At 37.6% G+C, this 20961-nt stretch overlaps 2 protein-coding genes across 5 annotated transcripts in view; one reads left to right on the top strand and one right to left on the bottom strand.

Moving 5' to 3' along the window:
- Positions 1–1426: 1426 nt before the first annotated feature.
- LOC117230677 (tubulin alpha-1 chain-like) lies at positions 1427–3804 on the top strand. The gene is made up of 4 exons (XM_033488359.1): positions 1427–1641; positions 2235–3064; positions 3222–3385; positions 3465–3804. Exons 1-4 carry the CDS (start codon positions 1467–1469, stop codon positions 3592–3594), a joined length of 1299 nt encoding a protein of 432 aa, XP_033344250.1. The 5' UTR covers positions 1427–1466; the 3' UTR covers positions 3595–3804.
- A 253-nt stretch (positions 3805–4057) lies between these two features.
- The window catches only part of LOC117230410 (protein neuralized), a 113681-nt gene continuing 96777 nt past the window's right edge, over positions 4058–20961 (bottom strand). For 3 of the 4 annotated variants that reach the window (XM_033487841.1, XM_033487838.1, XM_033487840.1), the window contains exons 2-4: positions 16239–16405; positions 11702–12270; positions 4058–10427 (exon numbers count right to left, since the gene is read on the bottom strand). In XM_033487841.1, the coding sequence (XP_033343732.1) occupies positions 9299–10427; positions 11702–12270; positions 16239–16405 (1865 nt within the window). In that variant the 3' untranslated portion in view covers positions 4058–9298. Of the gene's footprint in view, positions 10428–11701; positions 12271–16238; positions 16406–17181; positions 17456–20961 lie in introns of those variants that run through there. The other variant, XM_033487839.1, reaches the window with a different exon arrangement.

The following is a 20961-nucleotide window of genomic DNA, read 5'->3' as shown; positions in this document are numbered from 1 at the left end:
CGCTTGATGTAGGTGAAAAAATGTTCTTGCAACAGGGGTGATCAGCTTTCAGGGGTAACTAATCTCTTGAAAAAGTGGACTTTATTCGTCAATAGTAACTGCTACCATATATATTTTAACAATCTTTGATAGCCTTCAGGACATTAAGAACATTTTAGTAATTTCAAGATACGTTACACATTAATTTTTTAATTTGTTATTACTTAAGACAAAAATTCTAAAATATTAGGATATGCTTATAATGTTAATATTTGTATAAAAATATATGTACCATATAGTATTAATCTATGTGTAAGATACGTAGAAAGCCAGAGATACTGTAAGTACTGATAAGACAGAATAAGGGGTAGTTCAATAAAAAGCTCGTTCTTGTAGTGATTAAGCAAAAACAGAAAATCTAGAAATATTGTTCAATTACAAATTATTGTAATCATATAATTCTCCCCAAAGTTATTTGATAAATGAATATTTTTACGTGGAAAAAATTAAACAATTGTTTTATTATTTACCCGTAATTAAATTCCTAATCCTATTCCTATGAATTTCATTCTAGAAATAAGTAGTTTGGCAAAGTTTTAGGTGCACTTCTGAAAAGAATTTCTTAAGGCTGATATTACCACAAGTACGAGGAAACTTGCTGACTTTTCATTTTCAACCAAACAAACAACCCAATGTTTGCAAACAATCATTGAAAATGTAAATAAACAAATAACAAAATTATAAATGAACAAAATGAGCAAGCCAGTGTTTGCAAACAAATCCAAGATGAAAAATTGGCGAGCCAGCAAAATTCTGGTCGCTCGAAGTTTTCGGAAATTTCGTAAATAAATAAACCAATGTTTATAAACGAAGCTTGAAAGCGTAAATAAACAAATTCATATTTGTAAGCGAAGCAGGAAATAATCAAATAATTTCTTGAAAACTCAAAATCAATGTAAGAAGCGATTCTGTAGTTTGCAATTGAAACACCGTATGTTTCATTACAAATTGTTATTTCTTAGCAACGGAAACAAAATCCTTTCACAAAATGTGTCGTTCATTCAGTTGAATTCGGACGTTCATCCTGTGAAGATTCGTCTCGCCTATCTTTTCTTCCACCGATTACCGATAATTCGCCATAATGGTAATTATTTCTTTAATTTTGTCATCTACGTATAAGAAAATATTCCAATAATTACCTGTAAGAATATATAACATTTTAAGGTCCCCAAACTTATACAAAAAGATTTACATTTACTAGAAAGCAAACTCTAAATTATTTAATCTGCTCATTATTAATTTATGTTAATAATTTATATCATATATAATAACAGCGCGTGCGTTATTAAATATTAATAATTAATTTATATATATTAATAATATAATTATAAAATTGGTACGAAAGAAAAATAATTTTTAAAGAATAAATTTATCTAATTTTTCAGCGTGAGGTACTGTCGGTCCACATTGGTCAAGGCGGCGTCCAAATGGGCAATGCTTGCTGGGAATTATATTGTCTGGAACATGGCATACAACCTGACGGCATGCTTCCGCCTCAGAGCTGTTCTAGCGATGAGGGTTTTCAAACTTTCTTCAGCGAGACCGGCGGTGGAAAATACGTCCCGCGAGCTGTATTTCTGGACCTTGAGCCTACAGTCATTGGTAGTTTTAATTTAAATAACATAAACTTTATTTAAAAATTACTCTGTGCAAATTATCTTATAGTTTTTTATCGTGTCATACTTTATTCTAACCTAATCACAAAGAATGAATAAATATTACGTATTCAGGATACTACAATATATATATATATATATATATACATATGTATTTTGCATAATATATGTATTATAAAATATTATATATTATTTGAAGAAAATATGAAAGTAAAAGAAACTAATTTCCACTATATACAATCATTCTTTGCTGTATACAAAGTTTGAACGTAGAGACACACTACTCTCAATCATATTATTTACTATAAGCTTCTCTGCAAACATAATACAATAGACATACTTTATACGATATATAAACAGACCGTGGATTTTTATGAATTTATGGGAAACTTGAAGATACAAAAACGCACAGAATGCGCATGGAAGAACCATATAAAGTATTCAATTTTCTAAATTATATTTACAATCTTACGAACATACATAAATATTCGCAGTCTGATTATAAAATATGATACATAAGAATCTAAGAAAGTGACAAAAATCTCGATTTCCAACATCTCCAAACGTTCTACATTTTAGACGAAGTTCGGACAGGAACCTACCATCAGCTATTTCATCCCGAACAGCTAATTTCCGGTAAAGAGGATGCAGCGAACAATTACGCTCGAGGACACTATACTCTGGGAAAGGAAATAATCGACCTGGTTCTGGACAGAATTCGCAAGATCGCCGATATGTGCACCGGTCTCCAAGGATTCCTAATTTTCCACGCATTCGGTGGTGGTACCGGTTCAGGATTCACCAGCCTTCTAATGGAGCGCCTCTCCATGGACTATGGCAAGAAAGCTAAACTCGAGTTCGCCATTTACCCCTCTCCACAAATTTCCACCGCGGTGGTAGAACCTTACAACGCCATCTTAACTACGCACACGACACTAGAACACTCGGACTGCGCGTTCCTTGTCGATAACGAGGCGATCTACGATATCTGCAGGCGAAACTTAGATATAGAAAGACCAACCTATACGAATTTGAATAGATTAATTGGACAAATAGTGTCTTCTATCACGGCTTCTTTGAGGTTCGATGGAGCTCTGAACGTGGATCTAATGGAGTTCCAAACGAATTTGGTCCCGTATCCCAGGATTCACTTTCCTTTGGCTACATATGCGCCAATTGTTTCGATTGAAAAAGCTTATCATGAGCAATTGACGGTGATGGAGTTAACGTCGTCTTGTTTCGAGCCTGCAATGCAAATGGTCAAATGCAATCCACAGAGAGGAAAATATATGGCGTGCTGCTTATTATATAGAGGTGATGTGGTCCCAAAAGATGTGAACGCGTCTATTGCGACTATTAAGACGAAGAGGGCGATACAGTTCGTCGATTGGTGCCCCACTGGTTTTAAGGTAGACGAATTTTATTTTAGTAGTGAAAGAACTTGTGTTTTACGAGATCTATAATCGTTTTTATTTGAAATATTCTGAACTGATACCATAGATAGAAAAATAGAAATATATTTTGAGGAAAAGTAGGTAATTAAAGACGTAAATTTGATTTTTTTAGGTAGGAATTAATTACCAACCACCAACAGTAGTTCCTGGAGGAGATCTCGCCAAAGTACAACGAGCGATGGCATTGCTTGCAAACACTACTGCAATCGCTGAGGCATGGACCAGACTAAATAGAAAATTTGATCTCATGTTCGGCAAACGTGCATTTGTTCATTGGTAAATTATATATGACCGTGATACAAAGATGAATTAGGAAAAATTAAATTAAAATTAAATTTCAAATTTCCAAATCTAGGTACGTGGCAGAGAGTATGGACGAAAGTGAATTTAACGAAGCCAGAGAAGATCTGGCCGCTTTAGAAAAAGATTACGAAGAAGTTGGCATGGACTCGACGGACGCTGGCGAAGGTGAAGATGAAAACTAAACAGACGACATGTTCCTGTCAGAAAACCATCTTTTTACACAGGAATATTTTAGGAGAACGACCAATTCCCACAACTATTTTGTATAAACTGTACACTGTTTTCGTTGATTTTGTTTGTACTTGTCATTGTTTTAATACATAGCATTATTTTTAATGTACATATACACATTTGTAAACTTTTATATTGTAAATAAAGGTTTATTTTTTTCTAAATTCTTCTATCTTCGTTTAATACTAAACTTTACAAGATATAATAGAATAATATTTGATAAAATCTCTTTCAACATTTTTTTTATCTATTCCACATAAATCAACTTCTTTGGACTATTACGTTTCATTAATAATTTACTATCAATAAAATTGTTCAACTAATTGGTCTAACTCGACTAAACTGTCTGCTCTTGAAATAATTCAGGTATTCTTATAAAGAAGAGGATGATACAACTGGAGGAAGACACAAAGATTCATAGATATTACAGGCTTTTTATTGTGTAGGACAGCACGCGGCTACACGAATTATATTACATATGTATAAATTCGTAATCGACAGCTTTACAGTTACAGAGAACTTTTATCGCACATAGAATCATCTTTCAATCTCGAGGGGAGGGACAAGGGTGACATCTTTTCTTCTATTTTTTTCCATTTTCTTTCTTTCCAAACCACGACGTAACGGACAGTACACTCGGTGTAATAACATGATATGAAAACGCGCTTCGAAACGTTTCCATTGCAGGCAACGCACGCTTCGAAATTGCTTTTCTTCTTTCTCTTTTTTTTTTTTCTTTTGTGCGCATTCTCGCCGAGTGGTACAAGACAAACTCAATAATAATATAATCAATAATAATAAACCTAATAGTAATATCGATAATAGAAATAATAATAAAAAAATAATGATAAAATATAAAAGAAGATCTAGACGAGTGTCCTCGCGTGACAATCGAGAAAAGGAAATCCCAGCTTGCTGGTCGAGTACGTCTATTATATAAAAAGAAAAAAAAAGAAAAAGATGCGTTTGCGATGAAAAAACGGCGAAGGATGATGAATGTAGGGGAACGTGAGAAGAACCACAACGACGATGATGAAAAATAAAAAACATCGATCGATCGGTACACCGACATACAATGATAATATATCACGACGACAATGACCCGGTGGCATCAACGAGAGCGTCTGTTCATTCGATTCTTAGGATAATAATCAATATATAATATTTATCTAGAATATCCTTCATCGACAAAGAAAAAGATACCATCGATCGTTTTTGTTCGTAGGTTCACACGTTCAATGGCGGAACTTTATTCTTTCTTATTTTCTTCTTCTAGATTTTCTGGTAAAACACGAAACAGGAAGAGCAAATATTGAACGACGTTTCGCCTGTGACACCTTTCATCGAAGTCAAACGCGATCACGACTATTATGATTCTATCGTAAATAGAGTATCCTAATAAAAAGATTCTCGTTGCGCGTGTCACGTGACTTGGTATGCTTCTGCTCGACACGCGCCATATATTAGCAAATTCTTTCTTTTAAAACTTTGTATTTTATAAAATTTCTGTTCATTTTCTCTCATTCACATACAAATACACCTACGCGATCCTTTCATACTTTTTTATCTCTCTCTCTCTGTCTCTCTCTCTCCTTTTTCTTTTTCTTTCTTTTTCTCTCTCCCTCTCATACTCTGACCGTTTTTCTTTTCTTTTTCTTTTAGAGACCATCTTTTTTCTTTTTCTCCTTAATTCAAATACAATTATCATCATCATTATCATCATCGTTTATCTCATCATTTCTTTTTTGGATTGGCAGGCAAGTTAAAGCTGCCGCTCGCTGGACTAGAGATTTCACTACTCTTTATTGCGCATCCGTTGTCCGACGACAGTATTCTTCTTTCGCTCCTTGTGTCTCTTTCTTTCTCATTGTCGCTTTGCTCTCGCATCTCCGGGAACGGCTAGGAACCGCAATCCCAATTTACGTGATGTGACCTCTCTCATCTCTTCCTGACTCTTTACGATATCTCTGTCTCAAGCTTTCTTTTCATCTTTCATTCTCTCTCTCTCGCTCGCTCTCTCTCTCTCTCTCTCTCTCTTTCTCCAGCGAATGTTTCTTTTTTATTATTCTTTATCTCATTTTAAATATATATGCTGATGAGCATTTCTTCGCCAGGCGAACAATTTGCCCTCATCGACAAATACGTTTGTCAGGGGAAGAGCCGCTCGACGCTAATCATTACTTTTCGCCGGATTTTTCGATATCACGCTGTGAATAATCGTTGAACGAGCAACCACAATTCCCTTTTAACTGAACACATTGAAGACTAATTCTTGCGATTTGTGATACGTTTGTTTTAAACTTGAGCAATAAAAATTGGAAATTAAAATTAGATAGCTTAACAAATAATGAACTTGGTTCTTTTAATTTTGTAGAGACTAGACTGGTAAAGTGGCAGTTGTGTTTCTGTATATTTCATATAAGAAGTATTTAAGTACCTACATCTATAGAACATATTACACGAATGTCCAGTGTCTTGAACGCAACTCAATATACATAATTGTTTCTTACATTGAAATACATAACCAGTGTTTGATTATTGTCAATACAACTTAGGCATAAAGTATAATACCTCATGTAGTCTTGCCCAATTCCAAACATTAAATAATATCAAATTTTTCCAATAAATAAATTCCCTCAAAAATTAAAGCAATCTCTTATTTCCTACAATTCTTAATTCTCCTAAAAACGGCAAAGAGTTAACATCTAATTTCCGTTCAAACGCATCACAAACACGGTTTAAGCTCGAGTACTATCAAGAACCAAATTTCAGGAACCACAAGATCAAAGATAGGTATACCGATATGATAAATAGCGTAATAATTGTGTTGCTCGTCACTTTACCCTCACAAACGTTTGAAACGCCATGATAATTGTGAGCTGGGCTCAACGGAGCGAAGGCGTAGAGCAAGGATTATTACCGGAAACGAATCGAACGGATCGGGAGACGAACTTCTGGCCAGGGCGATCTCTGTCGATCGATAGGAGGAAGCTCAGACGAGCAACGCGAGTCACGCGACGCGAGATGCCGACTGTCGGTAAAATGTCTATAAGGCACGGCCTCGAGGACGCTCGTCTCTCGTCGTCGTTAGGATTTCGTTCTTTTTTTACTTGATTTTTTGCGTCCGTGGGCCGAGTGGAAGAGAGAAACGTCGCCGTCTTCGGCTTCGTCTCGCTGCTGTACGAAAATAAAGCGCTCACATGGAGAGGATGATCCTCGTGTACTCGACAGACCGTGCAACAAAATCGTTGTTATCGTTCCACGGCCAGTCGATTCGATATTTCGTCCGCGTCAAAGAAACGCGAACTCGTAGGGGCAGTAATTACTCGTCCAGGCAAATTACAATCGCAAAATGCTTGCTCCAATCGTTGGACGATGATTAGAATGATCGAACGAGACGCTACGAAATTCTATAAATCGCTTTTAGTCCATAACAAATGAGAGACTCGATGGCCGAGAAAGGTTAGGTCCAGATAATCGAAACTTAATTGTTTGGCTTAGTTAAGTGTATACGAATGTTTTGAAGATTCGAAGTTCTTGGAATTCGATCGTCTGCTTGGCTATCGAGCACCTCAAATAATTCCATTTTAGTCGTCAACACTGATAAAAGCCTCTAAACATTGCCCCTTAGAACGCTATGCAATCTAGTGTATAGTAACTTCGCTTGTACTTTTGTCGTCAATAAAGTTAGGAATATAACGCGGAGATCTGCGGTTAAAGATATGTTTAGCGTCTCGCTGGATCGCTCCTTATGATGAACAATTTTTATACAAATGATTCTTGGCCTTTGTTGCCCTGATTTTTGGCGTTTAGAGGTTTTGAAACTTGTACTGTATGGTTTTGAAAAACTAACATTGTAACTTCATCGTTTAGATGAACTCTAGTTCTTTTTCTTTAATCTTGTGTAATGCAACTGACTCAATGTATAAATTGTTTCTCGCTATAATACTAGGCAAGGTCTCTATGATGTCAGATAACAAAGCTAATATCAAATATAGCACAAAGGATTATTCTTCGTAAAGATTCTACAATATTAAAAGAGTAGCGAAATTATAATCCAAAAGAACATTATTTACACTCGAAAACCTCAACCCTCGCAAGTAGACCAATTAAACGTAGATTCTGGATAAAAAACATGTCGCTAAGATCTGCACATTGCAACTGCCAGAGACGAGTATACATTGTTTCTTCGTGTAGCATTTGGGGGCGCGCGAATTCGGTAGAAAACGGTAATGCTAAGTTCTAAAACGTATCAAAAACCATCGTCCTTCTAAGGCTGGCTGCGTGGAGGACTGCGTGCGAGTTCGTATTGAAACGTACGCAGAGCGGGGGAGGAATCATACGTGTCGCGTTGTTTCTTTGGTAATACGTACGACGTTTATACGTAGTAGTCAGTTATACACACACCACAGTTATTTATGGTCGCTTGAACCGCTAACAACTTCAAAGTTATACATTACATATCCAGGCGTTATTGTCGAAAGTAACAAACAAGGAAAGAGACGCGTACTCGCGCGTCCTGCAAGCTCGAGGACACGATTATGACGCGGTCGTTCCAACTTTGCGAGAGCAAATTAAAAAACGAAGGAGTAAAACGAATAACATAAAAACCCAGATAAGGTTGTGAAAGCGACGTAAATTCTAACTTACACGCGCCCTACGGCGCCTGCCTTAATAATCACACGAGCTTATTTTACTTCATTGTTAAATAAAATAAAATTGAATCGGTCTCGACTGATCCAGATGGCGCTCTTTTTGGAGACGATGGTCTGATCTGTTCACAGCGATAAAAAATAATGATACCCATCGTTAGGGTGACTTTTCTCCATATAAGAATAACGTGACGACCACTATTGTCGTTGTAGAATCGTGATAATAATATTACTAGTCGTACAAATAAAAATAATAACTAAAGGTTGAGAATAGTAGCAGCAGTAAGTGGTAATGATAGTAACGGTAGCGATAATATATATACTATATATAATGTCGATTGTGAAAATATCTAAGATCAATGTTACTCTCTTTCTTTCTTAGTTTCTTCATTCACTCGTTCCTTCGTCTTTCATACGTTCACTCATTCCTTTTGTTCTCTGCCAAGCTCGAAGGCGTACACAGAATCTTTATGTCACTCGTTTGCAACCGAATACGATAGTTCAACGACACTGTACGAATCTCATTGACGTTACAAGGGCAGCAAAACCGCCGATGAACCAGAACCTCGCAGTCTTTAGGGTTCAACGAAGATACTTCGCGTGTTCTCGTCTCACAATCCTATATCAATTTGGTGGTAATAAACGCGATTGATCTCATCTTTTCATCTGAGTTATCATTTCTGCGTCATCTTCACTGGTTTTTTAAAGTTCTAAGATCCTGAGAATCTCGTAACAACAAAACTACTCATCATCAAATAGGACCAAATTTGCAGAAGAATGAGCAGAAGAACAGTTGGATGCTTCTACGAACTTGTTACCGAAGATATTACTTATCCTGAGCATAAATATAGTTTCCCCACAGACGAGAACTCCAAAATATCGTATGCGATGAACTTTACGACAATGGCGGCGGTTGTTTGTTCCGAGAGAAAACGAATCAACGCGATTTGGTCGGGCATCAGCCCCTGGAACCGTTCCTTCCGCGGAGTGGCTGTGCCGTCGTTCAGGATCTATAGATACGGATCACATCCCTAATGGTCGCTCTACAGAGTGGGCAATGTCCGCCACCCTTGCCGCACCACTGTTGAATAGCGCAAGGGTAGCACATACACATGTGACCGCACATGTACAGCACACTATCGATGCTTCTTTCATAGCAGACCGAGCACTCGTTTGGCTGTCCAGGCGTAGGTTGAAGGCCTTCGCTCCATTGCTGCAGGTGGGAAGACGCCTGAGAGGTAAGAGTACCGTCAAGACTCTGGTAATTCACTGGCTCCACGTACGTAGAGGAACCTGTACTGGCCATGGTGCCTGTCAAAGGCGGTGAGGACTGTCTGGAAGATCCAGGATGCGACGTGGACGCCGTAGACGCCGTGGACGACGAAGCAGTGACTGCTGGAGGATGCACGTGTTGACTCCTATGCCCAGCGGAGGCGTAAGTAGGCTGTGGCGTTGATGAGGACGGTGTAACATAACCAGTCTGAGGAGGAAGATTCACCACCAGTACGGTGCCTCCGCCAATGGCTGGTTTGAACTGAACCATCTCGGAAAATCTGGACAGTTCTGTAGCTGCGTTACTGTGGTTGCAGTGCTGCTGTTGTTGTTGTTGCTGTTGCTGCTGTTGTAAGATGGTAGCTGGCGATGGATTGCTTTGGCGCTGTCGCGGTGGTGACGTGGGCCTCTCAGCCAGCATCCTGACTCGTTGCGTGCTACCGTACACATCGAAGAACGCCCACAATTGAAGACTTTGGTCCACGTGCATCACTACGTTCGGTGGTCCGCCATTCTTACTCATTTGAACTTCGCCAAAGTGAGTTACCGTGAAGGCTATCTCGTCACCAGGTTGAGGGCTGGATGCCACATCCTTGGAGACTACCCAATATTCTGGACGATCCAGTAGCAGATCACTGTCGTCGGGTAGATCCTCGGCGGTTAGCCGAGCTGGGTCGCAAGAAGTCAGACCTAGAGCCAAAGCACCCACGTACATAGGCTCTGTAGCGAGGATCTGCACGACCAATCGCTCCCCCAGTAGCAGTGGCTGGCTCGTAAACGCATAGCCGTGACAGAATTCCGTGTCGGTCCGCGTCGCCACGCACTGCTGGTTACTGAAGCGGATGTTTCTACCTCGGGTCCTGGAAAATGAAGGAAGCAAGAATCCATTAGAGGATGGTCTACTGCGGAACGGTAGCCACGTTGGAAATGTCAGTTTAAAGCAAGCTGACGTTGCCTTGATGTTTAATGTCGAAGGATTAAGATGTGGGGGAGAGATGTCACGGTGTTGATTTGAAGTCATTTATTATGTAGGTAGGTGAAGCTTTTACGTGGCGAGCATAATAGAAGATCTTGTAGTTAAGTGAAGGGAAGTTTAAATTAATTCTAAGAATGTGCATATTAAGTTTTGAAATCTTAATTAGTTGTAGCAATGAGATGATATCATGAGAGAGATGTTGAAAGAGTTATGGATTGAATTGAGCAATTTGCACTATGTATACTTTTATAAATTGATCATGTTAAATCAACATTCAGGATTTGATAATTTATAGAAATTCACAGAATACTTAAAAATTTCGTTTAGAGCACATTTATATGAGGGAAACAATTAAAGTGTACATAATTTCAACGCGAAGTACATTGAGTTTTCCAAAAAGGCCTTGTTAGTATTCACCCATTGTAAAGCCACACGGAACAGACATAACACGCGATGGTAATCGACGCGAGTTAGAGAACAAATAACACCGGAAGACCATTCTAACTGTACAATGTGGCTACGAACGAATCAATAGCAGCCCATGGGATTCTTACAGTCTTGTATCATGCTAATTCAATTCTTGTCACGATTCTTATAATTTAAATAATCTGAAAGCTTCAGAACAAAACTGGTACAAACATTCTACTCAACCATATTTTGCTTTAGGTGAAATAGAACATGGACCTATTGATCTCTTCCCGAAGTGCCTTTTTTTATGCCAACAACATATATAAAGAACTATCAAATCGTGAAAATCTTCATCTATGTTCAGCACTGTCTCGTTATATATATATTACTCTATACTAGGATAAAATAGAACCTATTAATCTCTTCTTGAACCCTATTTCTTACACCAACTATAAAGCCGTGTCTTCGCTGAAGCAACAACGGCCAACCTTTCGATACTCTTTCATGTTTCTTGAGAAAGTCGTTAGTGTGGACAAACAAGCGCCGACAAAACAGCTCCTCCTTTTTGGTGCTTCAGCGGAGACTCCGTTTAGAGTTCCAAAGTTTGTAAAAAGCTTCATTTGTGATCAACACAGTCTCCAACCACCATTATGTTCAAAAGGGTTAAAGCTCGATCTTATGATCATGGTGCTCGATGAGAAGATGCTTTTGATGCGATTACGAGACAAAGGGATTCCCGAAGATACTCACAAGTGGAAGGGTAACGGCGTGAAGATGACACCAGCAGGCTGAAACCTGAGTCCAGGTAGCTCGACGTCGGGCTCATGATGGATCGAAATGCCCTGCATGGATGGAACGATGATCCTCTCAACGTCTCTGCTCGCGTTGCTCGCGTCGTCCATGGCCGAGTGCCTGCTGTGCTGCGCGTTATCCTCGTTGCTATGCTCGGTGCCTCTCCTGATGTTGTTGAAATGTTGTCTGTTAGGATCGACAAACTCGATGGCTGTGCTGTTGCCATAGACATCGATGATAGCCCACAATGGACCTCGTGTCTCGATGCCGCTGAAGAATACGCCCTTTTCCTCGCCATTCACGCCGAAGTGTACGTCCCCAGCGGACGTGACGTAATAGAAGAGTACCGTGTCCCTTTCGGCGAACCTCTCGGCCATGGCCTTCGCCCAGTAACCGGGTTTGTTCGTCAAGTCCGGACAGGCGTACCTTGGAAGGCCATTTCGCAGGTTGATCGGGTCGTTGCTAGTGAAACCGAAGCGAATCACGCCGCTCCAATTATCCGAGATCTCGAGGAATTTAACACAAATCTGAAAAAAGAAAAAAGAGATTGGTTAGAATAAAACGAACTTCAAATCGACTCAGCGGGAAATTATCTTAGCTTTCACAATCCAAAGATTAATTATAAATTTGACGCTGGATATTAAATGGTCTTATTGTTATACCTTGGGGGATTGTCATTGATCCTAATGGAGTCGTGATATAAAGAAAGGGATGGTTGTTAATGACGTTACGATGATAGACTGTGATATGTGGTAGTTAAGATTATGATATGAAAGGAGGTAGTTTTTAATAATATTATATCAACAGATAATAATAATAATCATCCTACATCGGAGATTGAGTCATTGAGGAATTATTGCCATTTTGGATTAATGGAGCTATTACGATCTTTAAGATTTTAGTATTTAATCAGGTCTCGTTATTTTACCGAGAGCTTCTGTATTTAACGACTGTAACGTAATGTACTGATTGTGAATGAAGATGATAATGATAGAAGAACTACGTTTCGAATTAATTGTAAGTCTGAGGAATTCTGTGATGTAGAAATGTTTGTGGGCATTTATGATTAATCGTAACACTTCTCACTCAACTCTAATAAGAACGTTTCACAATTTCAATTTATCAATTTCCGACAAACGCATATAAGATTTCGCGCAATTATCGTTTAATTCCTTTTACGTACTTTGGAAATGCTTCGCTCATTGAGCAACGAGATCAACCGGAATTCAGGTTGGCAATTAAAACATTTGGAGTCCTACAATTTCTTTCAAATTACCAACATTCTATCGGAAGTCGATACATCACGACGGGCTCACTAAATCACTGGCCTACAAATTGATCATGAGAATCCTTTTAATAGGTCGTAACTACCTGAACCTTCTGTTCCTAGAATTCTTATGGGACGAACTTTCCGATCTTATCAAGTAAATACAACAGTTCTTCTCCCAGCTTTCAAATTATTCTCCAGCTCTAAATTATTTTCGTTATTCTCGAAGGAATATTCCCGTTTATACGCAATTCGTAGTGTTCAATCACGGGATTTCGTGTACGACAAGACTCTTTTTCACTACCAAGTTCGGCCACGTTATGTCACGAGGCTGAACGTGACGAAAATCTTAAAGGCGATAGTTAACAGAGGGGAACAGTTACGAAATATCGAGTTCGCGCCGATGTTCTTTTTCCTAGAATCGAATGTCTTTGCTGATAGCTTTGCCTTTTAAACGATTTACGTCTAAACCTCTAACTTCGCGGTTTACGATTCTCTATTACGACCGACGAAACCAGGAAACCGATGAAATAGATCTGCTCGAAGCGTTTCGGAGAAAACGCATACAATAGAGAAATTTCATAAATACTTTCGATTTTTATGCGATTTTATGGACAGAGTTCCTCGTACGTTATAATCAATATTGTTAGATAAGAATGGAAAGGAAGAAATATACTATTGATGATTGACTTAATTGCGTCAATTCTGTCGAGTGACGCAAAGACGCGTGATTATGATTTCTCCTAGTAATTTAAGATATAATTTCTAAGACTAGTGCACCTACGCAAATACCTTAGAATGATTCCATCATTTCTATCGACTTTCAAATTCTCGACGAATGTTGCTGGCGAACATATTACATATATTTCTTGGATTATAAATAAAAAAATTAAGCCATTGAATTTGCCTATTCAATTCGAACTCTTTCACTCAAAACGAGATTTAAATTTAATCAAAACAGAAACAATGTTTGCAGTGTTAATTTCATTTTCTCCATTCAAATCTAATCAAAACGAGTCGAAAATTAATTGCTGCAATTTATAAAGTATACGTACATAGAGGTAACTCTATAAATTCGTCACTGGGTATTTACCGAATATCGAAAAATCAATATTAGGAGAAGATCTCGAAGATAAACACAACACTTGTGATATTTGCTGGATATCACACAGAGATAGATATCAAGTTAAGATAACTCACATTCCAAAGCTCTATATAGATATACTTAAAAAAAAAAGGAAAAAATCGTATTAGAAATTATTGTTCTCATTCAACAAACGCACGTCATATTTCTTTTATGAAAATTCAATTTCGATTCTAATTATAGCTTTAGTTCTTTAAATTGATGATTAGATTAATTACAAATTATACATAACGTTTCAATATCTTGCACATAACACGATATCATAGCAACAAGCAATTAATGCTATCGAAACAAGCACCAATAGAAGCGCATGACAAGAGGTTGAGATTGAAACAAATCGTACAAGTCTCGCGAGACAAATCGAATCATTTATCAAGCGATGGTGGAAATTCGATATTCCAAGGCGTTTAGTGAAATCCACGACGAGCCTTCGAATGGCTCGCCCACGCTCTCCTCCACAACGTAACTTCGTACCCGTTGCCACGCGCTTCCATTCCGAATCAATGAACTCGAATCAGCTGGACAACTTTGCGTATAGAAGATCCTGTTCAGTCAAGAAATAACAATTGACCCAAAAACGCAATTCGAATTTTTTTCTTTGAATACAACTTTTTTTACCAACTCATATATTATTCTAGTACTGTCTAAATATTACTTAAAAAAAGTGTTTAAAGCTTCAACCCTCGGTAATTATACCCCATTACATTTTTATTCCTAATTGGCTCCTCTGTTTTCATACAGTTTTTTACCAACTCGCATGTTCCTTTGGAGCTGTTCAAACATTACTTCAGAAAAGTGCTTAAGCTTTCAACCCCCAATAAATGGCTTCCATTATATTTTCACCCTTAATTGGTTCCTGGCACTTTTCCAGACGTTACAGATCACATTGCCATTCGTTTTTATTTCAACGCTGAGAAAGCAAATCCAATGAATAATAGCATAATCGTGTTCTAAAGAAAATATATTGGAGAAAGAAAACAAATAATAACCTCGACTTCCCCTCTACGTTTTAACATTGCAAAAGATCCTCAAAAGATCTAGCCCATGTAAAGTTTAAAACAAAAACCTATTTTTTAACGTGGAGAAAATCTCCATAAACGCACAACGCCCATTCTTCTGAAGTAACATTTATCCCTTTGCGGTTAGCATAGTTTTCTAGTAGCGGTACTAATTAGCAAAAAAGCAAATGTACTTTTAATTAATTTACAAACGAAGTTACCACAGCTCACATTTTTTACTATTGCATTTCTATTTTAATTTAATGTATTCGTATCGGCTGAGAAATAAACTGGATTTTACTAAATGATTTCCTCGAGAAAAAAATCTAAATCGACCTGATCTAAAGCTAAATTATCAGCCCACGTGAAATGACTCGGCCATTCTTCAGGGTCAGTCGCTCGTTAAGTTCGATAGACGCATGCAGAAAATGCAAATGACGAAAGCCGTCGAGCGGAACAACAGTCACCCGATTCTCACAATTAACCGTCGCCCTGGTGTATACGATTTACGGGCAGAGAACGAGGAAACGCGGGAAAAACGGTGTTTTCTACCGTGGGGAAATATCTGCGGCTCGAATCGATTAATTGCATCGACCTCGCTGAGACTTGTTATTACGCGTGTTGGTTGACTTCGACAGTGTGTTTCCTGAGAATGTTGCACTCGTGTTGGTATAATTGCGGATTTGATGATTGATGAGCTTTTTTCAGTGAGATTTGAACGAAGAATGATGTATAACTTTGGCTAATTCTCTGGTTACATTGTTTTGTCAAATTGATGGATTAGTACTATCTTTTAGATTAAGAAAATTAGATTAAAACCGATTGATTCTGTTAATTGTTACGACAAATATATCAAGAGCGTTGGTAAATAAGTACATAATTAATTATGCGTGGAATTATAGTGAAGGAAATAAATATTCAAGAATACGTTAATAGAGCTTGTTCCCAATTATCTATTTATAAATTGTCCACTTTACAATAACTGTTTTTTGTTAGACATTTTTCAAAATTTGTTACAACATATTAATACCGAATAATTTGATAAGTAAATTCGAGCGAATGGTGACAATTTTTAGTGAAATTTACCTTTTCGCCAACCCGGACGGGTCGTGCGCTGAATGTGATGCCCCTGCAGAAGCTTTCGTATCTTCTGGCGATGGTACCGCCATTGCAGAGTCTGATATTCTCACCATGAACCTGATGGAACGTCAGTGGCGGTAGATTGTTGGTGCCTGCACTGGATGATCTTGGTGCTGTAACAATAAATAAATGGCACACGTTAATTTATATTCGAAGATCTTCTAATTCTACATAATTTGATTTAATAATTCCACACGTGTTAAACTTAATAAACTTCATAATCAAAAACAATAAAAGGAACGTTAAATTACTGAGATATGCATATTTTACTCTTTACGAATTCTTAAGGTACGTCATAAAAATATAACATGTTCTTTTGAAACTAACTAAAAGGATTTAGTGTGTTTAAATCTCATCAAAACAAAAGCTGAACCTAAAGAAAATTTCATCAAAAGAATTCAACAGTTTCACCTATTATATCATCAGAACACATCATTATATAACTCTATAATTGGCTATAATTGACCCTCACAGAAGGCACACGAAAATGAAAGGAGTGTTTATGGATGAAGACCCACGAGCTTTCCTCCAGGAACTCAAAGGGTTCCGCTAAAGAATAGTCCACAGGTCAATCGACATCTATGAAATAAGATTTAAGTCAAATTACACGATTTCCCAACGGAATCATTATAAAAATAATAATACATAAGAATGAGTCTCAATTTTCGTCGAATTCTGCCCACACGTATTTCCAAAGATCCTCAATTATCTTAGGTATCGAAATTTGTAAGAGGAAAACGTTATAAGAACCGGAAAATTCCTTCGAGTCAGTCTCTTTGCACGAAACAAAAGCGGCCAAGGAAAGTGATGGAGATACATAGATAGTTGTATAACGAATAGAGGTAGAGAACAGATGGAATTCGATCGAGAAACTGAAATGCAAAACCACCTCTCGTGGCAGCTCGAGCGTTTCCACTTCGGTATTTCATAACTCCGACTCGGTGATCCGGAATGCGAGAGTTCTGACAGGATATTCCCAGGCTACGTCCAGGATATTCCCAGCCCACAACTGGAAACGTCGCCATTCCCAATGGTCCATGCGAAATCAAGGACCGATCGGATTTATCCACGATCACAGAACAAATTTTTAATTTCTGATTTTTACATGTGATTTCTAATTTATGCATGGGCGTTGATAATTGGACAAATTTCTAATCTGTCCTCTGCTGGTAATAGATAGGAAAATTTGAAGACTTGTCTGTGTCTGAACTGATTGGATTTAGTTTAGGGCATAGATAAGAATTGGTAACTTTTATACATTTTTCCCCCGACCTTGGTAAATTTAGAAGCGAATTTTAAATAGAAATATGTCCAAAAACTGTAAATTTAAAGATTTGCCAATGTCTGAAAATTTTGTGATTTGGTGGAAATTTTTTCTCAAATTGCTAAGTTAATTTAATACTTGATATCGTAATTTTTTGATGTAATTGCAATATTGTTTCTTGGAACCTTATTTTTTATAGGAACAATTAAGTTAATATATCATTTTAAACTTGGAGAAATTTGGAAAGAAGTGATAACATTCGATAAGATTATTAACCATTTTATGTTTTTATCAAATACAATTAATTATATATGTAGACCTTTTTGGCTCCGATTATGCTAATTCAACAAGGCAATGCAATGTTGAGGCTTGAAAGGAAGCGATAAGACTCGATCAGTACAGTTCTGTATGTAAATTTAAGATAGCGTTTTATCTATTTCGTTCATGGTGCAACTAATTAAAGTTGACGCAACTTAAACAGAAAATACAAGTTCAATTAATGTATACATGAACAGAGTTTAGAGCACGATGCGTTATATTATTATACGACACACTATAATACCGATAACCAGAGATCTAAGTAATTTTCCAACTACAATTCTAATTGGAGCTAGATAATTTTTACGAATTAACAATCATTCTCCACTACTAAACAAACTTGGACTTCATACATGAAAAAATAAGTCACTCTATTCTCATCACCAAAAAATGTCACAAAATTTTTCTCGCGTAAAGCGAATCTGCTCGATAAACATAATCAGAAGCAAAATCAAGATATTAAAAGATGGACCAACGAAGTACCACTTTTTTGCTCATGCAAGTAAAATATTTAAAAATGAACCAGCAGAGGATCACGATTTTTATAAACCAAATACGATGCAAAAAGAAATCAACCAGCAAAAAATCACAATTTTAATGAACCAACTAAGATACAAAAAACAATCAAGCAGCAAAAGATTTCAACGAAAAAAAAAAAAATCGAAAAATCACGGGATTAACATGGACCACAACCGTCACGAACGACAGTCCAGTTCCGACTGACTATCGATATGCGCAGGGAGGCGGTGTGTATCGCAGTCGACATCGTACGTGCGCCACGCACCGGAAACCACACGCTACTCAAGCGGAAGCGGCCGCGGCCGCGGCACAAGGAGTAAGGAGCATCGCCCGATACGCTTTCTCCGGGAGCGGATGCGCGCCGAAAAGTGCCGTTAACAATAACAGGCAACAGGAAGCGTGCGCCACTCCTCGACTTTTGCGGGCTTCCGTCATTTCTCATACACATCAACGTTGGTAAGACTGTTGGTTCGAGTACGGATTTTCTCAGCTACAAGAATAAGCGCGACGGTTCCATCGTCGCCATTTCTCTGGATTACGTTAAGAGCTGACTATCATTGGAAAAGGAAATGCACTTCTTCCGGTTTAGTTTGTATCTTTCTCGTTCTTTTACTTGTGATGAAATTTTACGCTTAAGCTTGGAAATTTTAAGCTTCGCCAAACTTAAAGCGATATATTAGTTTCACTTCACTATTGTTGAAATTGTTGGAGAAATAACACAGAGCGATGATTATTGGGATAATTATCAAGATCGTGAGCCTTTGGTTGATTTTTAACAGTATGTAATTTATATTATTGTATTTGTAAGCTTCATTTTGTGAAGATGGAATTAGGAAACTGTTGAGGAATTGTAAGAAATAATGGCGAGTGTATTGCAGATCGAAATAAACTTTAAATATTCTTTTTATCGTTGCTCAAATAAAAATACAAAAAATCGTATGAACTGACTTGGCAACATTTAATCGCCTGACACAATTTCTCTCTTTAATTGTTATATTAACGGTATTGTTTCTCTTTTAGGAGTAACTGGAACTTCTTGCGGAACATTCTAAAGAAGAACGTGTATGTTTTCAAAATTCCAGATTATCATATTTGAAATTAGATATTTCTTATTCCTCACTTAACTACAATTTCCACAAATCTCAAAAAGCAGATACCTGACAAAATGTCACAGTACTTCTACTGAAAAGTAAAACTATCGAAAATTGATTTCAAATTGAATTCTTCAAGCGCGAACCACATTTCTTTATAACAACCAATTCCAATATTCCGTGAGACAGTTAAAGTTCTTGATATTAGAAGCACAAAGTCGTGAGAATATGAAATTCAAAATAAATTCCAGCATTCTATACTTGTACACTAACGTGACTCATCTGTACGACTTTATCGGTCACCAGGGAGTACAGAAAAATGCTACAAATACTCAGCAAGAAGTTGCACGGTGGCATTAATTCGCTAACGAACCGAAACTGCGGTCCCTGTTTTCCGATCGATCCAGTCGGTCACGATTCATGGATCACCAGCAAAAATAACACACGGACGGATGCCGGTTTCTCACGGTCTGACTAAGGCGCGTGTTATGAACCAGCCGACCACTCGATTGTAATTTCTAATTCGTTCGTCACCCCAGCGCGAACGCTTTCGCTTCTTTTTCATTCGAGATACCGTTAGCTCGTAACGCGCCACTTTTCTACGATTCAAAGGGAATCCACGGCCGATAATCGACTTCGATCAGTAGAAACGATCGCGTGCAGCCCTTCCAACGATCGTTCTGCTTTTTCTTTCGGCTTCTCAGTGCGCGAGAAATTGTGAAAGATTATGTCTTCGCGGAGTCAAGTGATATATAACTCTGTTTTGGTTTTGGTGGGAATGAGGAGAAAGATTCTTATTAGCAGACTTATTGAGAGGTTTATTTTACTGGTTACTCTGTACGTTTCTTTCGCTGAGCTTTTTTGAGTTTGTTAGTTTTTATGTGAGGAATACTGGGTGTTGGGTCGTTGGGATTGCTTCGTGGAGTTTCAAGAGATCGAGGCTAAGATTGGAGGCTGCTGCCTGGTAATTGAGAGTGTCGATGCCTGGAGGATGCAGTTTTTGCTGGTAATTGGTTGTAATTTGAAAACTCCAGGCGTCGTGGCTTTGATCTTTGTCAAAGAGTTGCGGAGGTAGCATTAGAACAGGCTCGGTTTAACAGTTATTTATGTTAAAGGATCACTTGGAGAATTCGAGGTGTGATATTTATAATATATTGAAATATTGGAAATTTCTTGCCAAATCTTTATTATCTTTGTTGGTAAATTTCAAGGTACGCTTTTGACAATTTTTAATTTGTTTCCATAGTTGAATATTTAAAAATTAATTGTAAGTTTGTAAATTTTGGTTGAATATAGCTGAATACTATGTAATAGAGACAAAAATATTATTTTTTGCATGGTATACTTATTCATGAACATAGAGCGTACTCGTACCTGTGTAAAAAAGGGAACTGGATAATTTGTTTCCGGTTAATTAAAAGTCTATTGTTTCATTCATTCGTAGACTATCTCACGATTCCTTTATTTCACAGCTCTC

Source organism: Bombus vosnesenskii, unplaced genomic scaffold (assembly GCF_011952255.1).
Source record: "Bombus vosnesenskii isolate JDL3184/JDL3185 unplaced genomic scaffold, Bvos_JDL3184-5_v1.1 scf7180000013267, whole genome shotgun sequence".
Classification (NCBI taxonomy): Eukaryota; Metazoa; Arthropoda; class Insecta; order Hymenoptera; family Apidae; genus Bombus; species Bombus vosnesenskii.
Note: the sequence above shows the minus strand (reverse complement) of the source record. Positions and strands in the feature narration are given on the sequence as shown.

Coding starts and splice junctions, on each gene's coding strand:
- LOC117230677 (XM_033488359.1), top strand. CDS start 1,467: ATGGGCAATGCTTGCTGGGAATTATATTGTCTGGAACATGGCATACAA. Junction 1,642..2,234: donor CCTTGAGCCTACAGTCATTG/GTAGTTTTAATT, acceptor TCTACATTTTAG/ACGAAGTTCGGACAGGAACC. Junction 3,065..3,221: donor GGTGCCCCACTGGTTTTAAG/GTAGACGAATTT, acceptor TGATTTTTTTAG/GTAGGAATTAATTACCAACC.